Source organism: Eumetopias jubatus, unplaced genomic scaffold (assembly GCF_037043125.1).
Source record: "Eumetopias jubatus isolate StellerSeaLion01/CBP00866 unplaced genomic scaffold, mEumJub1_p1.0 scaffold_1, whole genome shotgun sequence".
Classification (NCBI taxonomy): Eukaryota; Metazoa; Chordata; class Mammalia; order Carnivora; family Otariidae; genus Eumetopias; species Eumetopias jubatus.
Genome location: NW_028274807.1, coordinates 65,797,827 through 65,825,624, shown reverse-complemented (window position 1 = coordinate 65,825,624; position 27,798 = coordinate 65,797,827). Strand labels below are relative to the sequence as shown.

Sequence of the window (27,798 nt, the reverse complement as noted above, 5' to 3'; positions counted from 1 at the left end):
GTGTTTAGCTAACCTCTTAGTTCACCCTAGCCATTTCTTGCCCTCTTGGTGTTTAAATTTCATTTTGAGACATATGCTAATGATGTAAACTTATGTAAAATAAATCCTTGTTGGTGAAAAACCAAAATCAGCCTAGAGTTTCTAAAGGTGTTGCATTTATCTGTTGCTTATAAAATAGAAAGTAATCAATTCCTTTTTTGTCGTTTGGTTTTCACCATACTATGCCTACATTTAAAGAATATTTTAGAAATACAAACTTACCTAAGCATAGCAAAGCCATTTCATCATTAGAATTCACCTCCATGAAGCTACATTCATGTTTTATAATTTATTTTTGCCCTCTTGTTTGTCTACCAGTGTTAGCCTCATTAATTCAAACAATAGACCTGAATATTAAATATTACTATCGAAAAGAAGATAGTATGCTGAGGCAGCAAGAGACTTGGACTCCTTCTGCTATTGGCTAGTTTTGTAACACTGAGCAGGCCATTTAATGGTAATAAGTATATTAATGGTAATGGTAATAAGTATATTGATATCTGCCATTCATTGAGCACTAATTTTTCTTAAAAGCTAAATAACAAGGACATATATCAGGGGTTTGTTCAGAAAAAGAATATCTGGGGACACCTGGGTGGCTCAGTCATTAAGCGTCTGCCTTCGGCTCAGGTCATGATCCCAGGGTCCTGGGATCGAGTCCCACATTGGACTCCTTGCTCAGTGTGGAGCCTGCTTCTCCCTCTCCCTCTACTGCTCCCTCTGCTTGTGCTCTCTCTCTCTCTCTCTGACAAATAAATAAATAAAAATCTTTAAAAAAAAATATCTGAAGTACTTAAAATGTCTGACTCATCAAAAGAAGATGAAATTATATATATTAGCTGGTAGAGAGCCCGTTACAATGAAGAGTATATTATAAAACAGAAGATTTTATAAAACTATATATGTATATATTTACATATATGTATGTATGTAAAAACTGCAATAACAAAATCAATTACCCAGACTTTTTTTGAATAATGCTTATGTGTTTCAGAAAAATTCAACCAATAAGTAAACAAACTGCAAAATATTTGGGGGAAATAAAAGTTATAAGCATTAAATAGCTTTCTCTTTCCTAGAAAGTTCATTAACCTCCTGATTCTAGTCTCCAGCTTTGTCGGGGCTACCATTGGTTCTCTTGATGAGTGAGGATGGTGATGCAGAAAAGCAGCCAGGTGATGTCTAGCAAGTGATGTTCCAGTCACCATGTCTCACTACTCCATCTCCTATAGATTAGCTGGCTCCTTGGGCCCCGGTTGTCCGTTTTCAGCAGTCAGTTGCTCTTCTGCTTCAGATCCTCTCTCTCTGTCTTGTGCATTCCTGGGTTTGAAGGTTTTGACAGTCATTTCTCCTAGGATCCATTTGATTAGTCTTTACTCATTAATACCACTGCTAACATTCATATAGTGCTGACATCTGGTGTTCATTTTAGCACAGGACGAGTTCAGCTTATCAAATTACTTCTCATGGGCTTGTTTTCTAGAGAGCTAGGTTAATATAAAATACATTCTATTTCAGTTGACTCATATATTCACTTGCATTAGGATTGGTCTTGTACTTATTTTATCATCGTTAGATGCATGAACATAATGAAAAATATTTAAATATAAATTTAGTTTAGCAATAGTAGAAAATGCATAATTCAGAAATGCAATTACTGTGAAAATAAATGTCAGATCCCCCCTAACCCCCTCAATTTTCTGTCTTCATTCTGTTTGATTTTAGGACGAATAACCTTTACAGAACCAAATATTCAGAATGTGCCAAGAGATTTTGAGATCAAAATGCCAACACTAGTAGGGGAGAGCCCACCTTCCCAAGACCTAGGCAAACGCCTACTTCCCATGAGCAGGTAGAGGCTATTTCTCTGTATTTGTGTTAATATACTTTTGTGAGTATGAATGGCTCAAAACCAGCCTATTGGATAAAATAATGAAGTTAGTTTAATTTTCTGTTCTGGGCATACACATTTCTATTCTAGGTAGTATCCATTTAAAATCCTGAGTCTGTCTATAAAGAAGCTTGTTGATGGTGAAAGACTGAAAACCTGGGCCACTAATTACATCACTCAGCACACGATATGCTTTTCGAACTCAAATGCTAAAAGGAAGAGTTTAACTATGTCAGGAACATCTCCCCCTTCTGCCTTCCCCAAATACACATTATGGGAAGAAAAAGCATAGATAATTTATATTAGATATGGTCAAAAAGATTTATTGATTTGAGCTAAATGTCAGTAATTGTTTCAGAAGCAGTCTGTGGCAAAAGCTGTTACAGAAATGCCTTACTTCGTGTTTAAATTGAATGTTTGCTAAAAAAAATCTAGTGTCTTTGTTAAGCTTTAAAGTGAGTTTCAAATGAAAAGGTTCTTAAGTTTCCTAGATGGAACTATTGACTACTGAAAAATGAGACCTTTTTCATATATTTGAGACTGCTTCATGTCCAGCTGCTGATGTTGTTTGCCTGGCAGAGGAAGAGATAAGAAGAGCTGTGGCCTCAACCCTGGGCACCGAGCACAGTTGGAGGAGAGAGCCTCAGACAGAGGAATGCCATTTTCAGTCAGCATGCGACATGCCTTTGTGCCTTTCCCAGGTAAGGTGGCTGATGGTTTTTTGAGCTTCTCATTGCTGTGGGAATGGTTTTCAAAGCACTGGTAAAGCCTGCATTATGAATAAGACTCAGAAGTATGCATTGGTCCCTCCATCTTTCCTCTCTTCGATGTGAGCTGTGTTTCCCCTTTATGTTGCCAGGTTGTCAGTCATCATGGTCTTCATGATCTGCTCTGTGGAAAACTGTGGTGTATGCTATTCAGCAGCAGTCTGCTGAAACCATGTTTTGTCTCTCTGACTTGCTTTGCTCTTCTGCCTCTCTCTTCTCCGCACCGCTGTTTCCTATTGCCGGGGTAACCCCCAAGGCTGCCCTCCTCCTGCCTGACCTCTTCTTAGTACTCTGGTCACAGGCTTTTCATGAAAGGTTGGACACTATAAGCTCTAGTCATGAGACATTTGGAAGTCAGGATCTAACTCCCAAATCATCCCTACTATATATAAATATACACATTTGCTCCTTTATCTTCTGCCCCCTGGCATGTCTGGCCTGAGTGCATTTAACCATCTGAATTGATTTTAATTCTGTCAGAAAATATTCTAAGGGGGAATTTAGGTCTATGTGACAGTGTCACCTGGCTGGTAATTTTCCATTCTCATTTTTAAGTGTGAACTATCAGCACTATATCATCGTAACCATATTTAAGTGTTCAGTTTTCTAGTATTAAGTACCCATCATGGTAGATTGTGCAACCATCACAACCATCCATCCCCAGAACTTCTTCATCTTCCACAACTAAAACTCTCTATCTATTGAACAGTAACTCTCCCCCCTTCAGTCCCTAGTCCCTGGCAGCCACCATTCTACTTTCTGTCTCTGTGAATTTGACTACTTGAGGTATCTCATATAAGTGGATTATACAGTATATGTCTTTTTGTGTCTGGCTTATTTCACTTAGCATCATGTCTTCAGGTTTCATCCATGTTGTAGTATATGTCAGAATTTCCATTCTTTTTAAGGATGAATAATATTATATGTGTATACTTTATTTTATCTGTTCGTCCATCAATTTATTCTTACCTAAACAATAAAATTGTGTTTAACATGACAATATTTTATACTGCTTTTGTTTATTTTTTTAATTTTGTTGAAATTAAACATATATGGATTAAATCTGAAAATTTCTGTCACTTAAATGTTGTGTTTAGTCCATTTACATCCAAAGTATTTATTGGCATACGGTTGGTTTAACTCTACTGTCTTGTTATTTGTGTTTTATTTATTCTATCTGTTCTTTAATTTTTAAAGCCTTAAATGACTATTTTTTATTGTTCTTTTTTATTTCCTCTATTGTCTTATTAACTATATTTTAGAGTGTACAATATGTATATATCTATCCCATCACAGACTATCTTCAAATAATCTCACACCACTTCATCTGTAACGTTTTTTTCCATTTTGCCTCTTTTATAATAGATTTCATTTCTATGACTTATAAACTCTACCATATAGTTATTATTTTTGCTTTAAACAGTCTATTGTCTTTCAAAGAAATCAAGAAATAAAAAAGTGTCTTTTCTACCTGTCCACTTTTTACCATTTCTGGCACTTTTCATTTCTTGGAGTAATTCAAGGAATCTTGAAGTACTTCCTCCAGAGTACTTCCTTTAAGGTTTCTTGTAATGCAGTTCTGCTGACAGTGATTTATCCCAGCATTCCCATGTCTCTAGATTTCTTTATTTTATCCTCACTTTTGAAAGATCGTTTTATGTGACATAAATTTCTAGGTTTACAGTCCTTCTCTTTCAGCACTAACAATGAATCATTGAACACTACATCAAAAACTAATGATATATTGTATGGTCATTAACATAACATAATAAAAAAATAAATATCTCCACTAGCTTCTGGTTTGTATGATTTCTATTGAGAAGTACACCACCATTTTTCTTGCTCCTCCTGTAAGCATAATGTAACTAACTTTTCCCTGGATGCTTTTTAAATTTTGTTATTCAGTTTTAGCAATTTGATTTGGTTGAGAGTCTTTGGGTAGTTTTTCATGCTTTGCTTCTGAGACTTGATTTTGCAGAATATCCTGAGTTGGTTTAGTGTTTTTTTTTTTTTTTAAACCTGTATGCTTATATTTTTTAGTAACATTTCAACCATTGAAACATTTTCAACCATTATTTCTTGTAATATTTTTTAAAATATTTATTTGAGAGAGAGAGAGGAAGAGCGCATATGTACAAGTGTGGGGGAGGGGAGTGGCAGAGGGAGAGAATCTTCAAGCAGACTCCCCTGCAGAGGGCAGAGCCTCACGCAGGACTTGATCCGATGAGATCATGACCTGAGCTGAAACCAAGAGACGCTTAAACGACTGAGCCACCCAGATGTCCCACTTGTAATATTTTTTGTTCATTTCTCTCTCCTCCCTCCTTTCTTCCTATTGCTCCAAATATACATATATGTAATACCACTGGGTACTGCCCCGCAGGTCACTGAAACTTTTTTCTTTTTTATTCCCCCTCCCCGTTTGTTTGTTTTTATTCTGTGCTACAATATATATTTTCTATTGACTGCTTAATGTTCTTGGATTTCTCTTCTACAGTGTCTAATTGCTGTCACATCCTTCTAGTGACTTTTACACTTCAAATATTGTATTTTTAGCTCTAGAATTTTCATTTGTTTTTTTTTTTGTCTAGTTTTTATTACCTTATTGCAATTCACTACTTATTACATCATTATATGCATGTTTCTTTAAATTCCTGAACATTATCTATGGTAGCTATTTAAAATTCCATCATCTCTAATTTTGGGGTCATTTTTCTATTGACTAAATATTCTCCTGGTCAGAGTTACATTTTCCTGGTTCTTCATATGTGTAGTATTTTTTGTGTGTGTGCTGGACATTATGGTTGCTACCTTATTGACTCTTGGGATTTTGTAGACTTCATTAATAACATTTTCTTCTGGCAGACAATTAATTTACTTTCACATTCAGCTTGATCATTTTGTGACTTTAAAACTTTGTTAGCAAATGTTTAGAGTGGCCTTTATTCTAGGGCTAGATTAGCCCTGATTGTAAGGTATGGCCTCGCTGGGGTCTCTACTTGGTGCTCAAGGTATTAACACGGTTTGTTCACTTGGTCTGGTCACGGCTAGAACATTTCTCAACATTCAAGAGGTTGTTTTTCAAGTAGTTGTTCTGCTGACAGCTGTGGGATGGTGGCTGTTACTTTGGTAATAGTTATTTCTTTAGTATTGATTCTTTGCCTCGTTCCCTGAACTTTCTTGCTCCTTTAGTATTGGGTCAAAAATCCAAAGGGATTACTGTGCATATTTGTGGTGCTCCTTTTATGTGCAGCTCCTTTCTCTCCAAATTTCCACAAATTCTAGCCTCCTTAGTAGGCACAAACTAGTCTCTGCTTCCTCAGCTCAGATCATAGTGCTTTGTTTCATCTCTCCTTCCCTGCAATGCGTTCGGGTAAATTCCTCCTTTCAGAAACCTGAGACAGTTGCGTGGCTCACCTCATCGCATCTCTCCTCCCAGCTTCTTAGAGAATGTAGTCCTGCGCTGTCTATTCTGACATTTGAAAACACTTATTTCATGTATTCTGTCAGTTTTTTGTTATTTATGGCAAGAAGGCCACAAAATTTGTGGTCATTTGTTTTAAATTATTATATATTTTTTTAATTTATTTTTTATTATGTTAATCACCATATATTACATCATTAGTTTTTGATGTAGTGTTCCATGATTCATTGTTTGTGTATAACACCCAGTGCTCCATGCAGAATGTGCCCTCCTTAACACCCATCACCAGGCTAACCCATCCCCCCACTCCCTCCCCTCTAAAACCCTCAGTTTGTTTCTCAGAGTCCATAGTCTCTCATGGTTCGTCTCCCCCTCCGATTCCCCCCCCCTTCATTTTTCCCTTCCTACTATCTTCTTTTTTTTTTTTCTAATGTATTATTTGTTTCAGAGGTACAGGTCTGTGATCCGTCAGTCTTCCACAGTTCACAGTGCTCACCATACCACATACTCTCCCCAATGTCTGTCACCCAGCCACCCCATCCCTCCCACCCCCCACCACTCCAGCAACCCTCAGTTTGTTTCTTGAGATTAAGAATTCCTCATATCAGTGAGATCATATGATACATGTCTTTCTCTGATTGACTTATTTCGCTCAGCATAGTACCCTCTAGTTCCATCCACGTCATTGCAAATGGCAAGATTTCGTTTTTTTATGTCTGCATAATATTCCTGTGTGTGTGTGTGTGTGTGTGTGTGTGTGTGTGTGTGTGTGTGTATGTGTATACACACCACATCTTCTTTATCCATTCATCTGTTGATGGACATTTTGGCTCTTTCCATAGTTTGGCTCTTGTGGACATTGCTGCTATAAACATTGGGGTGCATGTACCCCTTTGGATCACTACATTTTTATCTTTGGGGTAAATACCCAGTAGTGCAATTGCTGGGTCATCTGGTAGCTCTATTTTCAACTTTTTGAGGAACGTCCATACAGTTTTCCAGAGTGGCTGCACCAGCTTGCATTCCCACCAACAGTGTAGGAGGGTTCCCCTTTCTCCGCATCCTCGCCAACATCTGTCATTTCCTGACTTGTTAATTTTAGTCATTCTGACTGGTGTGAGGTGGTATCTCATTGAGGTTTTGATTTGGATTTCCCTGATGCCAAGTGATGTTGAGCACTTTTTGATGTGTCTGTTGTCCATTCAGATGTCTTCTTTGGAAAAATGTCTGTTTCATGTCTTCTGCCCATTTCTTGATGGGATTATTTGTTCTTGGGTGCTGAGTTGGATAAGTTCTTTATAGATTTTGGATACTAGCCCTTTATCTGATATGTCATTTGCAAATATCTTCTCCCATTCTGTCGGTTGTCTTTTGGTTTTGTTGACTATTTCCTTTGCTGTGCAAAAGCTTTTTTACTTGATGAAGTCCCAATAGTTCATTTTTGCCCTTGCTTCCCTTGCCTTTGGCGATGTTTCTAGGAAGAAGTTGCTGCAGCTGAGGTTGACGAGGTTGCTGCCTGTGTTCTCCTCTAGGATATTGATGGACTCCTGTCTCACATTTAGGTCTTTCACCCATTTTGAGTCTATTTTTGTGTGTGGTGTAAGGAAATGGTCCAGTTTCATTCTTCTGCATGTGGCTGTCCAGTTTTCCCAACACCATTTGTTGAAGAGACTGTCTTTTTTCCATTGGACATTCTTTCCTGTTTTGTTGAAGATCAGTTGACCATAGAGTTGAGGGTCCATTTCTGGGCTCTCTATTCCGTTCCCTTGACCTGTGTGTCTGTTTTTGTGCCAGTACCATACTGTCTTGATGATGACAGCTTTGTAATAGAGCTGGAAGTCCGGAATCGTGATGCCGCCAGCTTTGCTTTTCTTTTTCAACATTCCTCTGGCTATTCGGGGTCTTTTCTGGTTCCATACAAATTTTAGGATTATTTGTTCCATTTCTTTGAAAAAAGTGGGTGGTATTTTGATAGGGATTGCACTGAATGTGTAGATTGCTCTAGGTAGCATTGACATCTTCACAGTATTTGTTTTTCCAAACCATGAGCATGCAACGTTTTTCCATTTCTGTGTGTCTTCCTCCATTTCTTTCAGGAGTATTTTATAGTTTTCTGAGTACAGATCCTTTGCCTCTTTGGTTAGATTTATTCCTGGGTATCTTATGGTTTTGGGTGAAGTTGTAAATGGGATCGACTCCTTAATTTCTCTTTCTCCTGTCTTGTTGGAGTATAGAAATGCAAATGATTTCTATGCATTGATTTTATATTCTGCCACTTTTTCTTAGAATTCCTGTATGAATTTTAGCAGTTTTGAGATGGAGTCTTTTGCGTTTTCCACATAAAGTCATATCACCTGCAAAGAATAAATTATTATATCTTTTATTTTTGAATTGTTTATTCATTCACATAGTTGGGAAATAAAAATATAGAAAAGGTGTTGAGAGGTTTTGCTTCCTTTCCTGTCCTTGTCTACCCTATTGTCTACAGCTCCAATGGATGACCTCCTAGATGACCTCTAGATGACCTCCTAGATGAGTTTCTTATGGGCCCTTGTAGTATTTTTTATGCAGATGTAAGCAAATATGAATATGTAATATTTTCTTTCCCTATTCTTCCACAAAAATACGGATTCCATATACACTGTTGTGTGCCTTTTTTCATTTAATGTGTTTATACTGGAGAATTGTGATTATCAGTAAATAAATTTGAACGTAAACCAGTTTGATCTCTGGGTTTGCTGAATCACAGAATAAACCTAATCAATTTTGATAAATATTGTTGAATTGCAATGTAATGGGGGACAGTGACCATTTAGTCCCCAATAACAGTATGTGTTTCTTTCTCAGCCTTGCTACAGAATGTGCTGTCCAATTTCTGGATTTTTGCAATTTAAGTAGAGAAAAATTGTTTCTTGCTATAGTTTTAATTTGAGTTTCTTTTTTTTTTAATTTTTTATTGTTATGTTAATCACCATATATTACATAATTTGTTTTGGTGTAGTGTTCCATGATTCATTGTTTGTTCATAACACCCAGTGCTCCATGCAGAATGTGCCCTCTTTAATACCCATCACCAGGCTAACCCATCCCCCTACCCTCCTCCCCTCTAGAAACCTCAGTTTGTTTTTCAGAGTCCATCATCTCTCCTGGTTCATCTCCCCCTCTGACTTACTCCCCTTCATTCTTCCTCTCCTGCTATCTTCTTCTTTTTCTTTTTTCTTAAAATATGTTGCGTTATTTGTTTCAGAAGTACAGATCTGTGATTCAACAGTCTTACACAATTCACAGCACAGTGCTCACCGTAGCACATATCTTCCCCAATGTCTATCACCCAGCCACCCCATCCCTCCCACCCCCGACCACTCCAGCAACCCTCAGTTTGTTCCTGAGATTAAGAATTCCTCATATCAGTGAGGTCATATGATACATGTCTTTCTCTGATTGACTTATTTCACTCAGCATAACACCCTCCAGTTCCATCCACGTCGTTGCAAATGGCAAGATCTCATTCCTTTTGATGGCTGCATAATATTCCATTGTGTATATATACCACATCTTCTTTATCCATTCATCTGTCGATGGACATCTTGGCTCTTTCCACAGTTTGGCTATTGTGGACATTGCTGCTATAAACATTGGGGTGCACGTACCCCTTCGGATCCCTACATTTGTATCTTTGGGGTAAATACCCAGTAGTGCAATTGTTGGATCGAATGGTAGCTCTAATTTCAACTGTTTGAGGAACCTCCATACTGTTTTCCAGAGGGGTTGCACCAGCTTGCATTCCCACCAACAGTGTAGGAGGGTTCCCCTTTCTCCACATCCCCGCCAACATCTGTCGTTCCCTGACTTGTTAATTTTAGCCATTCTGACGGGTGTGAGGTGGTATCTCATGGAGGTTTTGATTTGGATTTCCCTGATGCCGAGCGATGTTGAGCACTTTTTCATGTGCTTGTTGGCCATTTGGATGTCTTCTTTGGAAAAATGTCTGTTCATGTCTTCTGCCCATTTCTTGATTGGATTATTTGTTCTTTGGGTGTTGAGTTGGATAAGTTCTTTATAGATTTTGGATACTAGCCCTTTATCTGATATGTCATTTGCAAATATTTTCTTCCATTCTGTCGGTTGTCTTTCGGTTTTGTGGACTGTTTCTTTTGCTGTGCAAAAGCTTTTTATCTTGATGAAATCCCAATAGTTCATTTTTGCCCTGGCTTCCTGTGCCTTTGGTGATGTTTCTAGGAAGAAGTTGCTGCGGCTGAGGTCGAAGAGGTTGCTACCTGTGTTCTCCTTTAGGATTTGGATGGACTCCTGTCTCACGTTTAGGTCTTTTCAACCATTTGGAGTCTATTTTTGTGTGTGGTGTAAGGAAATGGTCCAGTTTCATTCTTCTGCATGTGGCTGTCCAATTTTCCCAACATCATTTGTTGAAGAGACTGTCTTTTTTCCACTGGACATTCTTTCCTGCTTTGTCAAAGATAAGTTGACCATAGAGTTGAGGGTCCATTTCTGGGCTCTCGATTCTGTTCCATTGATCTATGTGTCTGTTTTTGTGCCAGTACCATACTGTCTTGATGATGACAGCTTTGTAATAGAGCTGGAAGTCCGGAATCGTGATGCCGCCAGCTTTGCTTTTCTTTTTCAATATTCCTCTGGCTATTCGGGGTCTCTTCTGGTTCCATACAAATTTTAGGATTATTTGTTCCATTTCTTTGCAAAAAGTGGATGGTATTTTGATGGGGATTGCATTGAATGTGTAGATTGCTCTAGGTAGCATTGACATCTTCACAATGTTTGTTCTTCCAATCCATGAGCATGGAACGTTTTTCCATTTCTTTGTGTCTTCTTCAATTTCTTTCCTGAGTATTTTATAGTTTTCTGAGTACAGATCCTTTGCCTCTTTGGTTAAATTTATTCCTAGGTATCTTATGGTTTTGGGTGCAATTGTGAATGGGATCGACTCCTTGATTTGTCTCTCTTCTGTCTTGTTGTTGGTGTATAGGAATGCCACTGATTTCTGTGCATTGATTTTATAGCCTGCTACTTGACTGAATTCCTGTATGAGTTCTAGCAGTTTTGGGGTGGAGTCTTTTGGGTTTTCCACGTAAAGTATCATATCATCTGCAAAGAGTGAGAGTTTGACTTCCTCTTTGCCTATTTGGATGCCTTTGATTTCTTTTTGTTGTCTGATTGCTGTGGCTAGGACTTCTAATACTATGTTGAATAGCAGTGGTGAGAGTGGACATCCCTGCCGCGTTCCTGACCTTAGGGGAAAAGCTCTCAGCTTTTCCCCATTGAGAATGATATTCGTTGTAGGTTTTTCGTAGATGGCTTTTATGATATTGAGGTATGTACCCTCTATCCCTATACTCTGAAGAGTTTTGATCAAGAAAGGATGCTGTACTTCATCAAATGCTTTTTCTGCATCTATTGAGAGGATCATATGATTCTTGTTCTTTCTTTTGTTAATGTATTGTATCACGTTGATTGATTTGCGGATGTTGAACCAGCCTTGCAGCCCAGGGATCAATCCCACTTGGTCGTGGTGAATAATCCTTTTAACGTACTGTTGGATCCTATTGGCTAGTATTTTGGTGAGAATTTTTGTATCCATGTTCATCAAGGATATTGGCCTGTAATTCTCCTTTTTGATGGGATCTTTGTCTGGTTTTGGGATCAAGGTAATGGTGGCCTCATAAAATGAATTTGGAAGTTTTCCTTCCATTTCTATTTTTTGGAACAGTTTCAGGAGAATAGGTATTAATTCTTCTTTAAATGTCTGATAGAATTCCCCTGGGAAGCCATCTGGCCCTGGGCTTTAGTTTGTTGGGAGATTTTTGATGACTGCTTCAATTTCCTTAGTGGTTATAGGTCTGTTCAGGTTTTCTATTTCTTCCTGGTTCAGTTTTGGTAGTTGATACATCTCTAGGAATGCACCCATTTCTTCCAGGTTATCTAATTTGCTGGCATAGAGTTGCTCATAATATGTTCTTATAATTGTATTTCTTTGGTGTTGGTTGTGATCTCTCCTCTTTCATTCATGATTTTGTTGATTTGGGTCATTTCTCTTTTCTTTTTGATCAGTCTGGCCAGGGGTTTATCAATCTTGTTAATTCTTTCAAAGAACCAGCTCCTAGTTTCGTTGATCTGTTCTACTGTTCTTTTGGTTTCTATTTCATTGATTTCTGCTCTGATCTTTATTATTTCTCTTCTCCTGCTGGGTTTAGGCTTTATTTGCTGTTCTTTCTCCAGCTCCTTTAGGTGTAGGGTTAGATTGTGTATTTGAGACCTTTCTTGTTTCTTGAGAAAGGCTTGTATTGCTATATACTTTCCTCTCAGGACTGCCTTGGCTGTATCCCAAAGATTTTGGACAGTTGTGTTTTCATTTTCATTGGTTTCCATGAATTTTTTTTAATTCTTCTTTAATTTCCTGGTTGACCCATTCATTCTTTAGTAGGATGCTCTTTAGCCTCCATGTATTTGAGTTCTTTCCGACTTTCCTCTTGTGATTGAGTTCTAGTTTCAAAGCATTGTGGTCTGAAAATATCCAGGGAATGATGCCAATCTTTGGTACGGTTGAGATCTGATTTGTGACCTAGGATGTGATCAATTCTGGAGAGTGTTCCATGGGCACTAGAGAAGAATGTGTATTCCGTTGCTTTGGGATGCAATGTTCTGAATATGTCTGTGAAGTCCATTTGGTCCAATGTGTCATTTAAAGTCTTTATTTCCTTGTTGATCTTTTGCTTAGAGGATCTGTCCATTTCAGTCAGGGGGGTGTTAAAGTCCCCCACTATTATTGTATTGTTGTCAATGTGTTTCTTTGCTTTTGTTATTAATTGCCTTATATAATTGGCTGCTCCCATGTTCGGGGCATAGATATTTACAATTGTTAGATCTTCTTGTTGGATAGACCCTTTAAGTAGGATATAGTGTCCTTCCTCATCTCTTATTACAGTCTTTGTTTTAAAATCTAGTTTGTCTGATATAAGGATTGCTACCCCAGCTTTCTTTTGGTGTCCATTAGCATGGTAAATGGTTTTCCACCCCCTCACTTTCAATCTGGGGGTGTCTTTGGGTCTAAAATGAGTCTCTTGCAGACAGCATATGGATGGGTCTTGTTTTTTAATCCAATCTGATAGCCTGTGTCTTTTGATTGGGGCATTTAGCCCATTTACATTCAGGGTAACTATTGAAAGGTATGAATTTAGTGCCATTATATTGCCTGTAAGGTGACTGTTACTGTGTGTTGTCTGTGTTCCTTTCTGATCTTTGCTGCTTTTAGGCTCTCTCTTTGCTTAGAGGACCCCTTTCAATATTTCTTGGAGGGCTGGTTTCGTGTTTGCAAATTCCTTTAGTTTTTGTTTGTTCTGGAAGCTTTTTATCTCTCCTTCTATTTTCAATGACAGCCTAGCTGGATATAGTATTCTTGGCTGCATATTTTTCTCGTTTAGTGCTCTGAAGATATCTTGCCAGTTCTTTCTGGCCTGCCAGGTCTCTGTGGATAGGTCTGTTGCCAATCTAATATTTTTACCATTGTAGGTTACATATCTCTTCTCCCGAGCTGCTTTCAGGATTTTCTCTTTGTCTCTGAGACTCGTAAGTTTTACTATTAGATGTCGGGGTGTTGACCTATTTTTATTGATTTTGAGAGGGGTTCTCTGTGCCTCCTGGATTTTGATGCCTGTTTCCTTCCTCACATTAGGGAAGTTCTCTGCTATTATTTGCTCCAATATACCTTCTGCCCCTCTCTCTCTTTCTTCTTCTTCTGGGATCCCAATTATTCTAATGTTGTTTCGTCTTATCGAATCACTTATCTCTCTAATTCTGCCCTCGTGATCCTGTAGTTGTTTCTCCCTCTTTTTCTCAGCCTCTTTACTTTCCATCATTTGGTTTTCTATATCACTGATTCTCTCTTCTGCCTCATTTATCCTAGCAGTTAGTGCCCCCATTTTTGATTGCACCTCATCAATAGCCTTTTTGATTTCGACTTGGTTAGATTTTAGTTCTTTTATTTCTCCAGAAAGGGTTTCTCTAATAACTTCCACGCTTTTTTCAAGCCCAGCTAGTATCTTTAAAGTCATGATTCTGAACTCTAGGTCCGACATCGTACTAATGTCCGTATTGAGTAGGTTCCTGGCTGACGGTACTACCTCTTGTTCTTTTTGCTGAGGTGATTTTTTTCGTCTTGTCATTTTGTCCAGAGGAGAATAGATGAATGAGAGAACAAAATGCTAACAGGTTTACAACGTCCCCAGCAAATATACTGTATACAAATCAGAAAAGACCTGAAACCAGGGGAAAAGAAAGGGAAAGAAAGAAAAAAGAAAGAGAGAAAAAAAAAGATAAAAACAAAAACAGAACAATACAAAAAAAGCAGAATGTGATCAAGTATGATCAGGCTGGTGCATAGATCAGTGCCACACACTAGATTTTGGGCGTATTTTGGTCTGTTAGAAAAAAGTGCCTCCTAAAATTTTAAAGGAAGAAAGACATATATGTACAAAATAAGGGTTGATACAATGAAGGGATAGAAGATGACTGTAAAGATGAAAATTATAAAAGATTTTATAAAAGAACTTGATAAGAAGTTGTTTGAAAAAAGAAAAGATTTAAAAAAAAATGGGAGAGAATGTGATCAGGCAGGAGACTAGAACAGAACCATACACTAGTGATTTAGGGTATATTTTTATCTGTTAGAAGAAACTGTATCTCAAAATTTTAAAGAGAGAACAACTTATATATATATGCCAAAAATAAGGGTAACTACTATGAAGGGATAAAATATGACTCTAAAAATGAAAAATAAAAAATGTTTTTTTTTTTTAAAAGAGATTGATAAGATGTTGGTTGAAAAAGGGAAAAAGAAAAAAAAAACAAAAAAACAGTTAACAAAAATTAACTTTGATGAACTAATGAATCATGGTAAAAAAAAGCCATGAATTCTATGTGCAGTATTCCCCTAGCGCTGGAGTTCTCCCGTTCTCCTTGATCGGTAAACTTGGTCTTGGCTTGCTGGCTGTTCGTGCTGATCTTCTGGGGGAGGGGCCTGTTGCTGTAGTTTCCAAATGTCTTTGCCCGAGGCGGAATTGCCCTGCCCTTGTCTGTCCCGGCTAAGCAAGCTTCTCGGGTTTGATCTCAGGAGCTTTTGTTCCCTGCAAGCTCTCCGTACAGCCTTTGGAAGACCAGGGCAAAAATGGTGGCCTTCCAATCTCCACCCGGAGGAGCTGAGAACTCGGGGCCCCGCTCCTCAGTGCGCCCCCAGAGAAAAGCAGTCACTCCCTTGTCCCTGGTCTCCGGCCGCTCTCCGTGCTCACCCGGCCTGTGACCAAGCGTTTGTATCTCTGGCACCCGACCCCGTGTGGAGTCTCCAAACCCAGCAGATCCCTGCGGTGCGTTCCCGCGCCACTCCTCCCCGGGAAGGAAGGGGAGTCTCCCCGGATCTGCCACCTGTTGGGTCCCTGCTGCAGGGGCAGTGGCCCGACTGGGCCGCGGATCACAGTTTATGGCCACCCTGAGCTGAGAGCCAGCGCCTCGGCTCCGTCTCTGCAGCCGGCATCCCCGCTCCGATACCTGGGAGCTCTGCTGCACTCAGGCTCCCCCGGCCTTTCTGTGACCCCAAGGGTCCTGAGACCCCACTGTCCCGCGAGGGTTCCACCCCCGCTTAGCCCCTGGAGCGACGTCCCTCAGCGGAGCCGGCTTCTAAAAGGTCCGATTTTGTGCTCCGCTGCTCTAGCACTTGCCAGAAGCGGCCGGGGAGGGCCCCTCCCCTGCCGTCTATCCTCCGGAATATCGCCTCGGATTCACTTCTCCGTACGTCCTACCTTCCAGTAAGTGGTTGCTTCTCTGTTCAGATAGTTGTTCTAATTTGAGTTTCTTTATTGTGAATGAAGGTGAGCATTCTTTAGTATGCTTAAGGTTCTTTTCATTATTTCCTAGAACTGCTTGTTTTTATTTTGTCTTGTTCTTGATTTGTAGCATTTTTTTTAATAATATGGCAATGAGTCCAATGGTGGTTTCAGTGGCAAATATTTTCCCTCCTTTTTTTTTAGCCAGGATCTTTTAAGTTTTGTTTTCCCATTATGTAATCCAGTCATTTCTATTACATAGGTAAACTCTCCTAATCCTCTAAGTAACTCTTCTCCACATATCGACCCCTTGATTGTTCCCATTGAATGTTTTTGTTGTCAAAGCAGAGCACATGTTTCTCTCCAGCCCACTTAAAATTTGCACACATTGCAAACCAACTCTTCATTCATTCATTCATTCATTCAACAACCATTTAAGGGGCTATGAAGTACCAGTACTGTGCAAGGTTTTCTGAGACTGCAAAGGAAAATTAAGTATCCCATCCCTAATGGCTCTGTGCTATGTGGGAGAGGCATGAAAGAACCATTTTAGATTATGCGTCAGGTGCTGTAGAAACACTGAGGAAAGCACTACCACAGTGGTTTAAGGGGAAGAGGTCAGGAGTGGCTTTACACATATTACATGTACTTGAAAACTAAACAGAAAAAAAAACCAAAATGATCTAAGTTACAGAACTGAATTGCATCACGTTAAGAGCAAGATTTTAACTTTTGGGTACATAATCTTATGGTTCTTGGTTAATTTTATTATTATTATGTTCAGTTAGCACATTATTAGTTTTTTATGTAATGTTCAACGATTCATTAGGTACATGTAACGCCCAGCGCTCATCACATGTCCCCTCCTTAATACCCATCTCCCGGTTACCCTATCCCCCCAAGCCTCCTCCCTTCTGTAACCCTCAGTTTGTTTCCTGGAGTCCAGAGTCTCTCCTGGTTTGTCTCCCTCTCTGATTTCTTCCCATTCAGTTTTCCCTCCCCTCCCCTAATCTTATGGTTCTAAGTTAGATCTAAATTTCTGTCATCCTGCTCAATTATATAAAACCTGGACTTACCTTTATACCAACTTTTGTAAAATCATTTCTATTTCAGGTGGTTTAATATTAGCTGCTGATTACTCTCAACTTGAACTGAGGATCTTGGCTCATTTATCCCACGATCGTCGCCTCATTCAAGTATTAAACAGTGGAGCTGATGTTTTCAGGAGTATTGCAGCTGAGTGGAAGATGATTGAGGCAGAGTCTGTTGGGGATGATCTGAGGCAACAAGCAAAGCAGGTGATCTTAGTGCACATGCTTAACATATATGAGAATTTTAATGATTAGGGTTCTAGAGGGGAGTGAAGTGGGGGGTGGGTTAGCCTGGTGATCGGTATTAAAGAGGGCACATACTGAATGGAGCACTGGGTGTTATACGCAAACAATGAATCATGGAACACTACATCAAAAACTAATGATGTGATGTATGGTGATTAACATAACATAATAAAATAAAAAATATTTTAAAAAATTTAAAAATTGCCTTGATCATTTTCAGTTGAGGAATGATTTCTCCATCTGTGGATCTTTCAAACCACATTCACCTGAACCTGTCTCATGGCATTCATTATACTTTCCTTCATGGAGTCAGTAGAAAGAATCGATAGACTTACTCTGAGGCTCCTTTGTGTGAGGAAATCCATCTGCATTAATGGTGGATATTGTGGTGCTGCTAGTTGTTATTTATGTGTATGTGTGTGTATTTTAAAAATGTCTTTCTAGTCTGTAAACATATTTTCATCTTTTTATTTTTACAGGTGTTCTCTAAATGTTTATTGAAAAAAAGATCACTGAGCTGTGGATTATAATTAATAAACTGATAGCTTTTTCGTTTTTTGAGGTCATTGGTTAGCTAATCCACATGTGAAACTTTATCTTGTCCTTGGACATTTCAAATGGGTCCATATTAGTTCCTACTCCTGCATGACTGTCATGCACAGAGAAAGTGAAAGGCCACATTTCCACCGTTTCCTGGCCTCCATTGACACTGATACTTTTTTTCACCACTTGGCCTGTGGGAAATCTGATGCCATTTTTGAGAGAGTGGGATTGCTGGCTGAGGCAAAGGAACATCACTCCCACCTTTAAGATCCTGCTGTGTTAGTTTTGCATTTATACTTCTAGTTACTCACGGCTGTAATTCTTGACTGGTTCATTAGGCATGAAACCCTTCCTCTCGCCATTGCCTGTTTAGCACCAGCACTTGGTTCTTCCACTCTTTAGAAAACCAGCTTTGCTCTCTCTGTTTAATAATCTCTGGGTCCTGCATTCAGCAAGAATCGAACCCTGGGTAAAATAGGTAATGTTCAAATATTTAATCTTCATAGTAAACCCATGAAATAGGTATTTTATATTCCTATATACTCCATTTTATATAGGAGTAAACTGACACACCAAAAACTAGTAATTTGCTTAAGGTCATACAGCTATAAGTGGTGGAGCCAGGATGAGCTCAGAATGCCAGAACTTAGACATTCTGACTTTATAACCTAAACACTCATCCACTGATCATATCTGCCTCTATTTCATAAGTTCTTGCATGATTTAATAGTGTTTATGCTATACTAAATCACTATACTCTGAACTGTCTGCTCCTTGGGTCTGGCTGAGATCTCAGCCAGTGCTATGTACTACCTGAGTTTAAAAAAAAAAAAGAAAGTAGAAGTCACAGTAAAATAAAATGTAGAAATACCAAAAAGGAAAAGATAAAAGGAGGGAAAAAAAATCTTTCTCAATGTATTAAAAAAGACAGGGAAAGGACAAAAACTTCTAGCTGTTTTATCACATTAAAAGTAGCTTGGAACTCTGATACTCATTTTTTGCAAGTTATCTTTTAAAATTATATTTAATGACATTTATATGAGCTTGCTTTATGTCAGGAAGTTTCCTGAACACTTAGAAGAAATAACTTGGTAATCTTCACAACTCCATGATGCAGGTATTACTATCCTCATTTTATGGATGAAGAAATCGAGGTACAAGACTTTAGGTAGCTTCTGCAAGATAATCCTGGATAAATGCTGGAACTAGGATTTAAACCCAGGCAATACTTATGATTAAATTACGGTTTCCTACTGACCTATTTAGACCATTTCCCTCCACTACTCCCAAAATTTCCTCAGGAATTTGTTTAACCCAATTGAATTCTGCAATTGTGGGATATCAGGTGGTGGTGAGGTGGAAAGCATATTTATTTCCAAAGAAGTATTCCCTGTTATCCAACCACGAAGCCTCCTCTTCCTGCTGTATCCTATGCAAGAGCCAGGAGAGGAATGTTTGTAATGCTTCTCTTTCCTGACTCCTGGGCCCTTTTCTAAGCAGGAGTGAATGTGGTAAGAGTAGAAAGCTGCTCTGAAGACTACTGGATACATGACAAAGAGTCAGAAATAAATCTTCCCTTTTAAATCACTAGGATTAGTTTCTTAAAACACACACATTCACATTTCTTCATGTTCTTCCCCTTCCTCCCCCAGCCCCAAAGTATTGTTAAAAGGCAGAAAAGAGAAAAGATGTTCACTGGATATCAGGTTCTAATGAATCTAACCTACCAAAAGCAGATCTAATCATTTCTTTGACACACTATGAAATAAAAAGTTTACCAAATTTCAATCCCCATCAGCTTTTTATATTTACAGTTTATGTAGTTATAACCTTTAATTTACCTACTGAGTGTGATGACTCCTTTTCAGATTTGCTATGGAATCATTTATGGAATGGGTGCTAAATCATTGGGAAAGCAGATGGGCATTAAAGAAAATGATGCTGCTTGCTACATTGATTCCTTCAAATCCAGATATACAGGTAAAGAAACCTTAAATATTAATTATCTTCTAGATACCACTCAATTATCTTGCCATATTAATTGAAAAAAATAGTGTTACAAAATTTTCTGTTAACATTTATATTACTCGGAAGTTTTCACCAGGTATTGTTAATTAAATAACATCAACCTTATGATTATTTACTAAGATGGTCTTTTTTCATAAAAATAGGAACAGAAATGGAATAACAAAATCCAATTGATGTATATGCTACTTTGTCATTGTGAACATATCATAAAATCTTGGAATTGTGCTATGCTTTAGATTTAGATAGCTTTAATTTGAAACGGTAAACCATTGATTAAATGTACCAGAAACTATGAAAGAACAAGAGCAGTTTGAGTATTATTGTTTTAAATTATCTTTGCTTTTGATAATTTATTCAGGTACAATTTACATACAGTAAAATTTACCCTTTATAGATATATATTTATATAAATTTTGACAAGTGCATGGAGTCATATAACCTACACCACAACCAAGATATGGAATCATTAACATATGATCCCAGAATGTTATTTCATACCCTTTGTAATCAGTCCTGACCTCAGTCCCCAGAAAAGAAAACTTTATTCACACGACATGATCTTATACATAGAAAATCATATGAATTCTACAAAAACAACTACTAGAACAAATAACTAAATTTAGAAGTGTTCGACTATATAAGGGTTTGTTTTGTTTTTTTTTTAGATTTTATTTATTTATTTGAGAGAGAGAGAGCACGAGCTGGATGGGGGGCAGAGGAAGAGGGAAAAACAAACAAACAAAAAAACACACTCCTCCTGAGTGTGGAGCCTGATGCGAGGCTGGATCCCAGGACCCCAAGATCATGACCTGATCCAAAGTCAGCCACTTAGCCCACTGAGGCACCCAGGCACCCCACCCCCCATACAAGGTTAATTTGAAAAAATCAGTTGGATTTTTGTATACCAGTAATTAGTGAATGTAGTAAAAATAAAACCATTATGATAACATCAAAATACATGAAATACTTGGGATAAATTCAACAGCATATGCAAGACTTTACTGAAAACTCTAAAATAATCCTGAGAGAAGTTGAAGAATACTTAGATAAATGTGAGGTTTACCATGTTAATTTATTAGAAGGCACAATATTATTATGATGGCAGTTTTCTATAAATTGTTCTATAGATTCAATTTAATTCCAGTCAAAATTTCATTAGACTTTTGTGTAGAATTTGACAAGCTGATTCTAAATTTATATGGAAATTCAAAGGGCCTGGACTAACTAGGAAAATTTTGGGGGGGGGAATACAGTGTTGAGTACTAACACTCCCTGGGTTCAAAACTTAGTATAAAACTATAATAATCAAGTTATACTATGTTATAGTATAAAACTATAACAATCAATTTTTTTTTGAATGTACTCCATTTTGTTGAGACTGAATACACATTTTTAATGTGTCCAAACTTAATAATGGACATAAAAGATCTGGGGGAAAAAATGAGAGTTATACCCTATTGTCGATTATTTAAATGTTATAGAGGCTTCTTTCTGTTTTTCTCACATTATAAGGTCAAAGGAATGCCATATTCCAACAAAAGAAGGTTTTAGAAGGTGACATACTTTTGCCAAAATTATACCATGTAACAGTGGACAATTAATGGCTTTATTAGTAGACAGTACTTGAGAAGACTGGCTCATTCTGGGGTGAATATAAAACTTGGATCTCATATGCAAAGGTGATTTCAAATGGTTTAAAAGTACTACTCAGTATTTAGCAGCCAGTGCAGCCCAGAATCAACCAAGGAGAACCAACGTTTCATCACACAGAAGAGAAGCCAGCCAACGTGCATACAACGTGAACTGGCTGGACTTCAGCCCTAGTTAGTGGCCTAATCAAGATATGCATAAGGGTAGACATGGAAAACAATGGGTCACAATAAAGAGTTCAGAAATAGACCTATACATATATGGTGAATTGATTTTCAACAGTTACCATGGTAATTCAATGGAGGAAAGATGGTCTTGTCAACAATTGGTTCTAGAACAACTGGATACCAGTATGGGAAAAAAATGAACTTCAACTATTATCCAATACTATATTCAAAAGTTAGCTTGATATGGAGCATAGACTTAGAAGTAAAAGCTAAAACTATAAATCTTCCAGAAGAAAATAGGGGAAAAATACTTTGTGACATTGAGGTAGGCAAAGATTTCTTAGGTGATAATTACACTGAATTAAACATAAAAGATAAACATTGATAAAAGACACCATTAAGAAAATCTAAGGCAAGCCACAAAAGAGAAGATATTTGCAGTTCTTATTGTCTAGTGAACTTGCATCCAGAATATATAAAAAAACTCTTATAACCCAATGCTGAGAAGGTAAACAATCTAATAAAATAAAGGTTGAAAGATTTGAACAGACACTTCTCAAAAGAAGATATGTGAATGGCCACATCAAATGTTATCATTATTAGTCATCAGGGAAAAGCAAATTAAAACCACAAAGAGATACCATTACAAAAATGCTAGAATGGCTAAAATAAAAAACATTGTATCTCTTTTACATTGCTGGTAGAGTTGTAAAATGGTACAACCACTTTGGAAAACGCTATGACTCTTTCATATAGACTGAAACACACAGTTAATTATGTGATCCTGCAATTTTACTATTGGGTATCCGTCCAAGAAAAATGAAAACATATCCAAAGAAAGACTTGTATGTGAATGGCATAGCAGTTTTATTCCTGACAAGCAAATATCTATGAGCAGGATCATGGATAAACAAATTTTGGTATATCTCTGTAATGGAATACTACTTAGCAAAAGAAAGCAAGCTCAAATGAGAACATACAGTGTAATTCAATTTTTATGAATTTAAGAACACGAAAAACCAAGATAGAGTGTCATAAAGCAGATCAGTGAGAGTTTGAGGCTGATAATGGGGAGCTGACTATAAAGGTGATAAAAAGTGTTTCATATCTTGCAGTGTACATTTGTTAAAATGCATCTAACTGTTCACCTAAAGTGGGTTCCATCTATGTAAACTATACCTCAGGATTGATTTTTTTTTTGAGTTTTTATGTAAATTCCAGTTACTTACCAGTGTAATATTAGTTTCAGGTGTACAATACAGTGATTCAACACTTCCATACATTACCTGGTGCTCATCACAGTGTCCTCTTTAACCCCCTCACCTGTCTCACTCATCCCCCACCCACCTGCCCTCTGGTTAACCATCAGTTTGTTCCCTATCGTTGAGAGTCTGTTTCCTGGTTTGCCCCCCTCCCCCACTTTCTCTTTCCTTTGTATGTTTGCATTTTTAAAGGTGTTCTTTCAACCTCTGAATATTTGAGGGCCTCTGACAGGAGTCAGGTAAGAGAATTTGTAGAGATGTGGCCTCTTCAATCTCATCCTTTTCTTTGCTCTTCACTCACCAATATCACAGTAATTCTTAAACAGAAAAAGGTGAGAGCCTTATTGCTTTCTGGAATTCTTATGCTGGTGGTTGAATATCACCAACAGCTTCAGCTGGCGAAGTTTTCTCCCTTTCCTTTCATCCACAGTCTCCTCAAATGTCTCTCCTGTACCAGCCACACAACGGAAATCCTCAAATGAGGGGTTTTAGTTAGGAGATGTTCGTGTTTATTATTTAGGATGAGAAAGCAGAGATTGCACATATGAATAAAAATAGATCAGCACAGTCTCTATACTTGATTGTGTTTTAAAGAGCACAGAGACCTCTCTAACTCAGAGACAGGAATGAGCAGTGAAGACATTGACCTGCCTAGAACAGACTCACCCTGAAGATCTATAGGACGTAATAATGAACCTGTATTGCAAAGGATGCATGCTGGTATAGGGAATATGAATGTGTTTGAATAGTATACTATACCTAGTCTTTTTAAATTTTAAGAAGTGAGTTGTATATATTCCTAATGAAATATTTATTATTCATGTATTAATTTCAGTTAGGTCCTATTTAGATTATAGCTTAGATGCTAACAAGGAGCTGTTAGAATATTTTAAGCCTGGAAGTGATAAGACCAAGTAAAAGAAGATTAACACAATCAAAGAGCAGAAGAAACCTGTGAAAAGTAACATGGAATTGTCGTAAGATCCTAGGTTTTAGTGCCTCTGTTGTTCTGGACTTTAGTTTCATATTTTTTGTTGGTGATAGATTATGTCATTTCTAAAGTCCCTTTTGTTCCTGAGTCTACAAAAAGTGAATGAAACTTTATATGCAAAGTTTTGATGATGTGATATAGTGTGAAGAATCATGGTAGGGTGTTGGTATATTTCACTATATTGAAGGTAGTGAGTGAGCTTAGGAATGGACTTTGGTTGTAAATATTTTTGTATTTTCTTTGTAGGGATTAATCATTTCATGAGAGAGACAGTGAAGAATTGTAAAAGAGACGGGTTTGTTCAGACCATTTTGGGAAGGCGTAGATATTTACCAGGAATCAACGACAACAACCCTTATCATAAAGCTCACGTATGTTGAAATGTCTCTGGGTTTTTAACTTAATATTTTAATGACATATACTTTTTCCACAAAGACTAAACACTGCTAACTTTCCTTTTAGGGATCAGTAGCCTATTAATTGGATCTTCTGTTTCACTAAGGACTTGGAAGTAAATGGCACATGCCTGTATTTGCTGAACACAGTCCTTAGGAGACTAATGTAAATATGGGTTCACTTAATAATACTTCAGATACTTTAAAGGTGTTCTATTTCAGTAAACGAGTTACTTATTAGTTTTGCTAATAATTTATAAATTTAATTCTTACATTTGCTAATTGTTCTTTGTTTCGGATATCATATACCAGTTTGTCATATCACACCAAATTACCAATGTTTTCAGAGATTAGCCAGTCATTAAATGTGGTTCATTCTACTTGTTTATTTGTTTTAAAAGCACTGGCTCAAGAGAGGTTATTAGGATATCCAAAATATTGAAAAAGGCTATTTTTAACACCATTTTAAGTATTTATTGATAGTATGTGCTCAAGTTATGATTAAAACTCTGAAATCATTGGGATCCACAAAAGTATTCTATGCATCTGAACATTTAAATTTCTATTATAGTCCACATCTTCCTATTTTAACTGCCTGTATTTTATCTTCTCCCATACTTTTGCATGTCAGTGCTCACTACACGTTGTATATATTGAAAATACCCAGTCCCATACTGCTGAACTTCTATCTGGAGCTAGCAAACTTCAGAGCACTAATGCTCTTAAGGACCATGGAGGAATAGTTGGATTTTTGTTATTTCTTCACTCTGTAGCCTCCCATATATACAGATACCAAATATTTATCAGGCTTTTACCATATCTTTAAATGAGTTGTCACTTAGGGGTAGATAATTTTCTACTGCTCAGATGGAGCCAGCTAGTGGAAGTCTTTTAATGGCCGGCTTAAAAATTTAGACTTGATCTAACAGGAGTTATATTTCTTGGGATTTACATTATGAAAAATGGCAGATAGAGTTATTATAAATGAACCATGTAAGTTTTTGAAAATTAATTATTTTTTCACCTAAAGATGTGAGAGTAAGAATTTTCATGCCAAATCCTTAGGAATCAAAGTTCTGATTCATTATGTTGTTGCTGAGAAAAAAAGAAAATTCCAACCCTCTGAATTATGAATAAACATAGGCAGATTTAATTTTTGTGTTTGGTTTGGTTTGACTTTTTGTTTAAACCTTTATTGTATTGAAAAATATGCATAGGGAAAGTACAGGAAACAAATGTAAATTTCAGTAAATTATCACAGAGCTGCACCTGTGTAACCACTCAAGTCAAATAGAAAGTACCTTGGTGGTTCCTAATCACTACCCACAGCCTTCCCAGAAATAAGCACTATCATCATTTCTAAGCCTATAGTTTTGTTTTATATATTTTTGACCTCTTTCTACATCATGTGTATATATTCTTGCATCTAGCTTCTTTCACTCAAAATTGCATAGTTAAGTCATTTGTGTTTCATTTGGAGTAGCTGTTTTACTATATTATAGTGTATTCTATTATGTGAATATATCACAGTTTATCCATTTTTCCATTGATGGGCATTTAGGTTTCCAGTTTGGAGTTATTATGAATCTTGCTGGTTTGAAAATTCTTGTCCAAGGTCCTTGGTGCTCATATGTTTCCATTTATGTTCGGTAAAGACCTAGTCATAGAATTGCTGCTTCTTCAGTTTTAGTAGATAAAGACAAATGGTTTCTTATGGTGGTTGTAGCAATTGTCCTCTTATCAAAAGTGTGTGCAAGTTCTCTTTGCTCTGCATCCTTGCCAACATTTGCTATTAAGATGATATAATTTTAGCTATTCTGGTGGGTTTAAAGTAGTGTCTTATTAGTTTTATTTTGCATTTCCTTGAATACTAATGAGGTAAAGCAACTTAACAAATATTTAATAGCCATTAGTTATTTTTTCTTGGGAAGGTGCTTTTTCAAGTTTTCTTGTTCATCTTTTGTTGTTGTCTTTTTCTTTTTAAAGAGTTTATTTGAGAGAGAGAGAGTGAGCACAAGTCGGGGGGAGGGGCAGAGGAAGAGGGAGAAGCAGACTCCCAAGCAGGGAGCTGGATGCAGGGCTCTATCCCAGGACTCCAGGATCATGACCTGAGCTGAAGGTAGACGCTTACCCAACTGAGCCACCCAGGCCCCCTGTCTTTTTCTTATATGTAGAAGCTCATTATTGATTACATGTTTGGAAAATATTCTCTCCCACACTGTGTCTGGCCTTTTCATTCTTATCAGTAACTTTAGATGAGGAGAGGGAATTAATTTGGTTTATTCTTAAAATTTTTATTGAGAAATAACATGTGCAGTAAAGGGTACAAATCTTAAGCATAAAGCTGGAAGTTTTACATGTGTATACCCATATAACCACCATCCCGGTCATAATACAGAACTTTTCTAGCACCCAGAAGTCTTCTTTATAGTCCCTCCAAATCAGTACTGTCCACTTCCCACCCCAGCACACATATAAAACTATAGGTTAGTTTTGTATGAACTTGAATTTTATTTAAGTGCAATCATACCATAGGTACTCTTGGGTCTGACTTTTTTCACTCAGATATAGGTCTGTGAGATTCATTAGTGTCATGTGCAGCTGTAGTTCATGTCTTTATTTAGCTGACATTGTGGGGACATACCAACAATTTATTTATCTGTTCTAATGTTGGCAGACATTTTGACTATTTCCAGTTTTTAGCTATCATTAATACAGCTGCTATGAACATTCTTGTATGTGTCTTTTGGTGAACATATGCGTCCAACTTCATTACCTTTAGAGTGGAATTGGTGAGTCATAGAATAAGCACATTTATACCTTTAGTATATACTGCCTAATAGTTTTACAGAGTGGTTATCCCAGTTAACATTGCCATCAGCTCTGTTTATCTACATTCTTGCCATTGCTTGATATCATTGGTCCTTTTAATTGTAGCCATTCTGGTAACCTCACTGATTTTAATTTGCCTTTCCCTGATGACTAGTGATGCTGAGCTCCTTTTTTGTTTATTGACCATTTGGATATCTTTTTTTGTGGAGGGTCTATTTAAATCTTTTGTCTTTTTTTTTTTTTGAGTTGTCTGTTTTTTAACTGATTTATGAGAGTCCTTTATATATTCCAGATATGAGCCCTTTGCTTATGTGGATTTATCAGTCTTTTGTATTATTGTAGTATTTTCCTTGATCCGTTTAACAAAGTTTTCTCTACTCCAATGTCAAGAAAATATTCTCTAGGAGCTTTTGGTTTTGCCATATACATTTATATCTACAACCAACCAGGAATTGGTTTTTATGTATTTTGAGAGACTGAGAGTCAAGGTCTTTCACCTCCCCACTCAAGGATATATAATTGTCCCTAACTATTGAAAAGACTGAGCTTTCCCGTCATAACTTTTCAGTGCAAACTTTGCCACAAATTATATTTCCAAATATGGATGTGTCTGTTTTTGGACACATT

The 27,798-nt window shown here is 37.3% G+C and overlaps 1 protein-coding gene across 1 annotated transcript in view; it reads left to right on the top strand.

Annotated features, from left to right (window-relative positions):
* The window catches only part of POLQ (DNA polymerase theta), a 133,920-nt gene that overhangs the window by 93,516 nt on the left and 12,606 nt on the right, over positions 1-27,798 (top strand). The window contains exons 23-27 of the mRNA XM_088024675.1: positions 1,765-1,891; positions 2,510-2,631; positions 17,080-17,264; positions 19,715-19,826; positions 24,191-24,315. Coding sequence (XP_087880801.1) covers positions 1,765-1,891; positions 2,510-2,631; positions 17,080-17,264; positions 19,715-19,826; positions 24,191-24,315 — 671 coding nt within the window. The remainder of the gene's footprint in view (positions 1-1,764; positions 1,892-2,509; positions 2,632-17,079; positions 17,265-19,714; positions 19,827-24,190; positions 24,316-27,798) is intronic.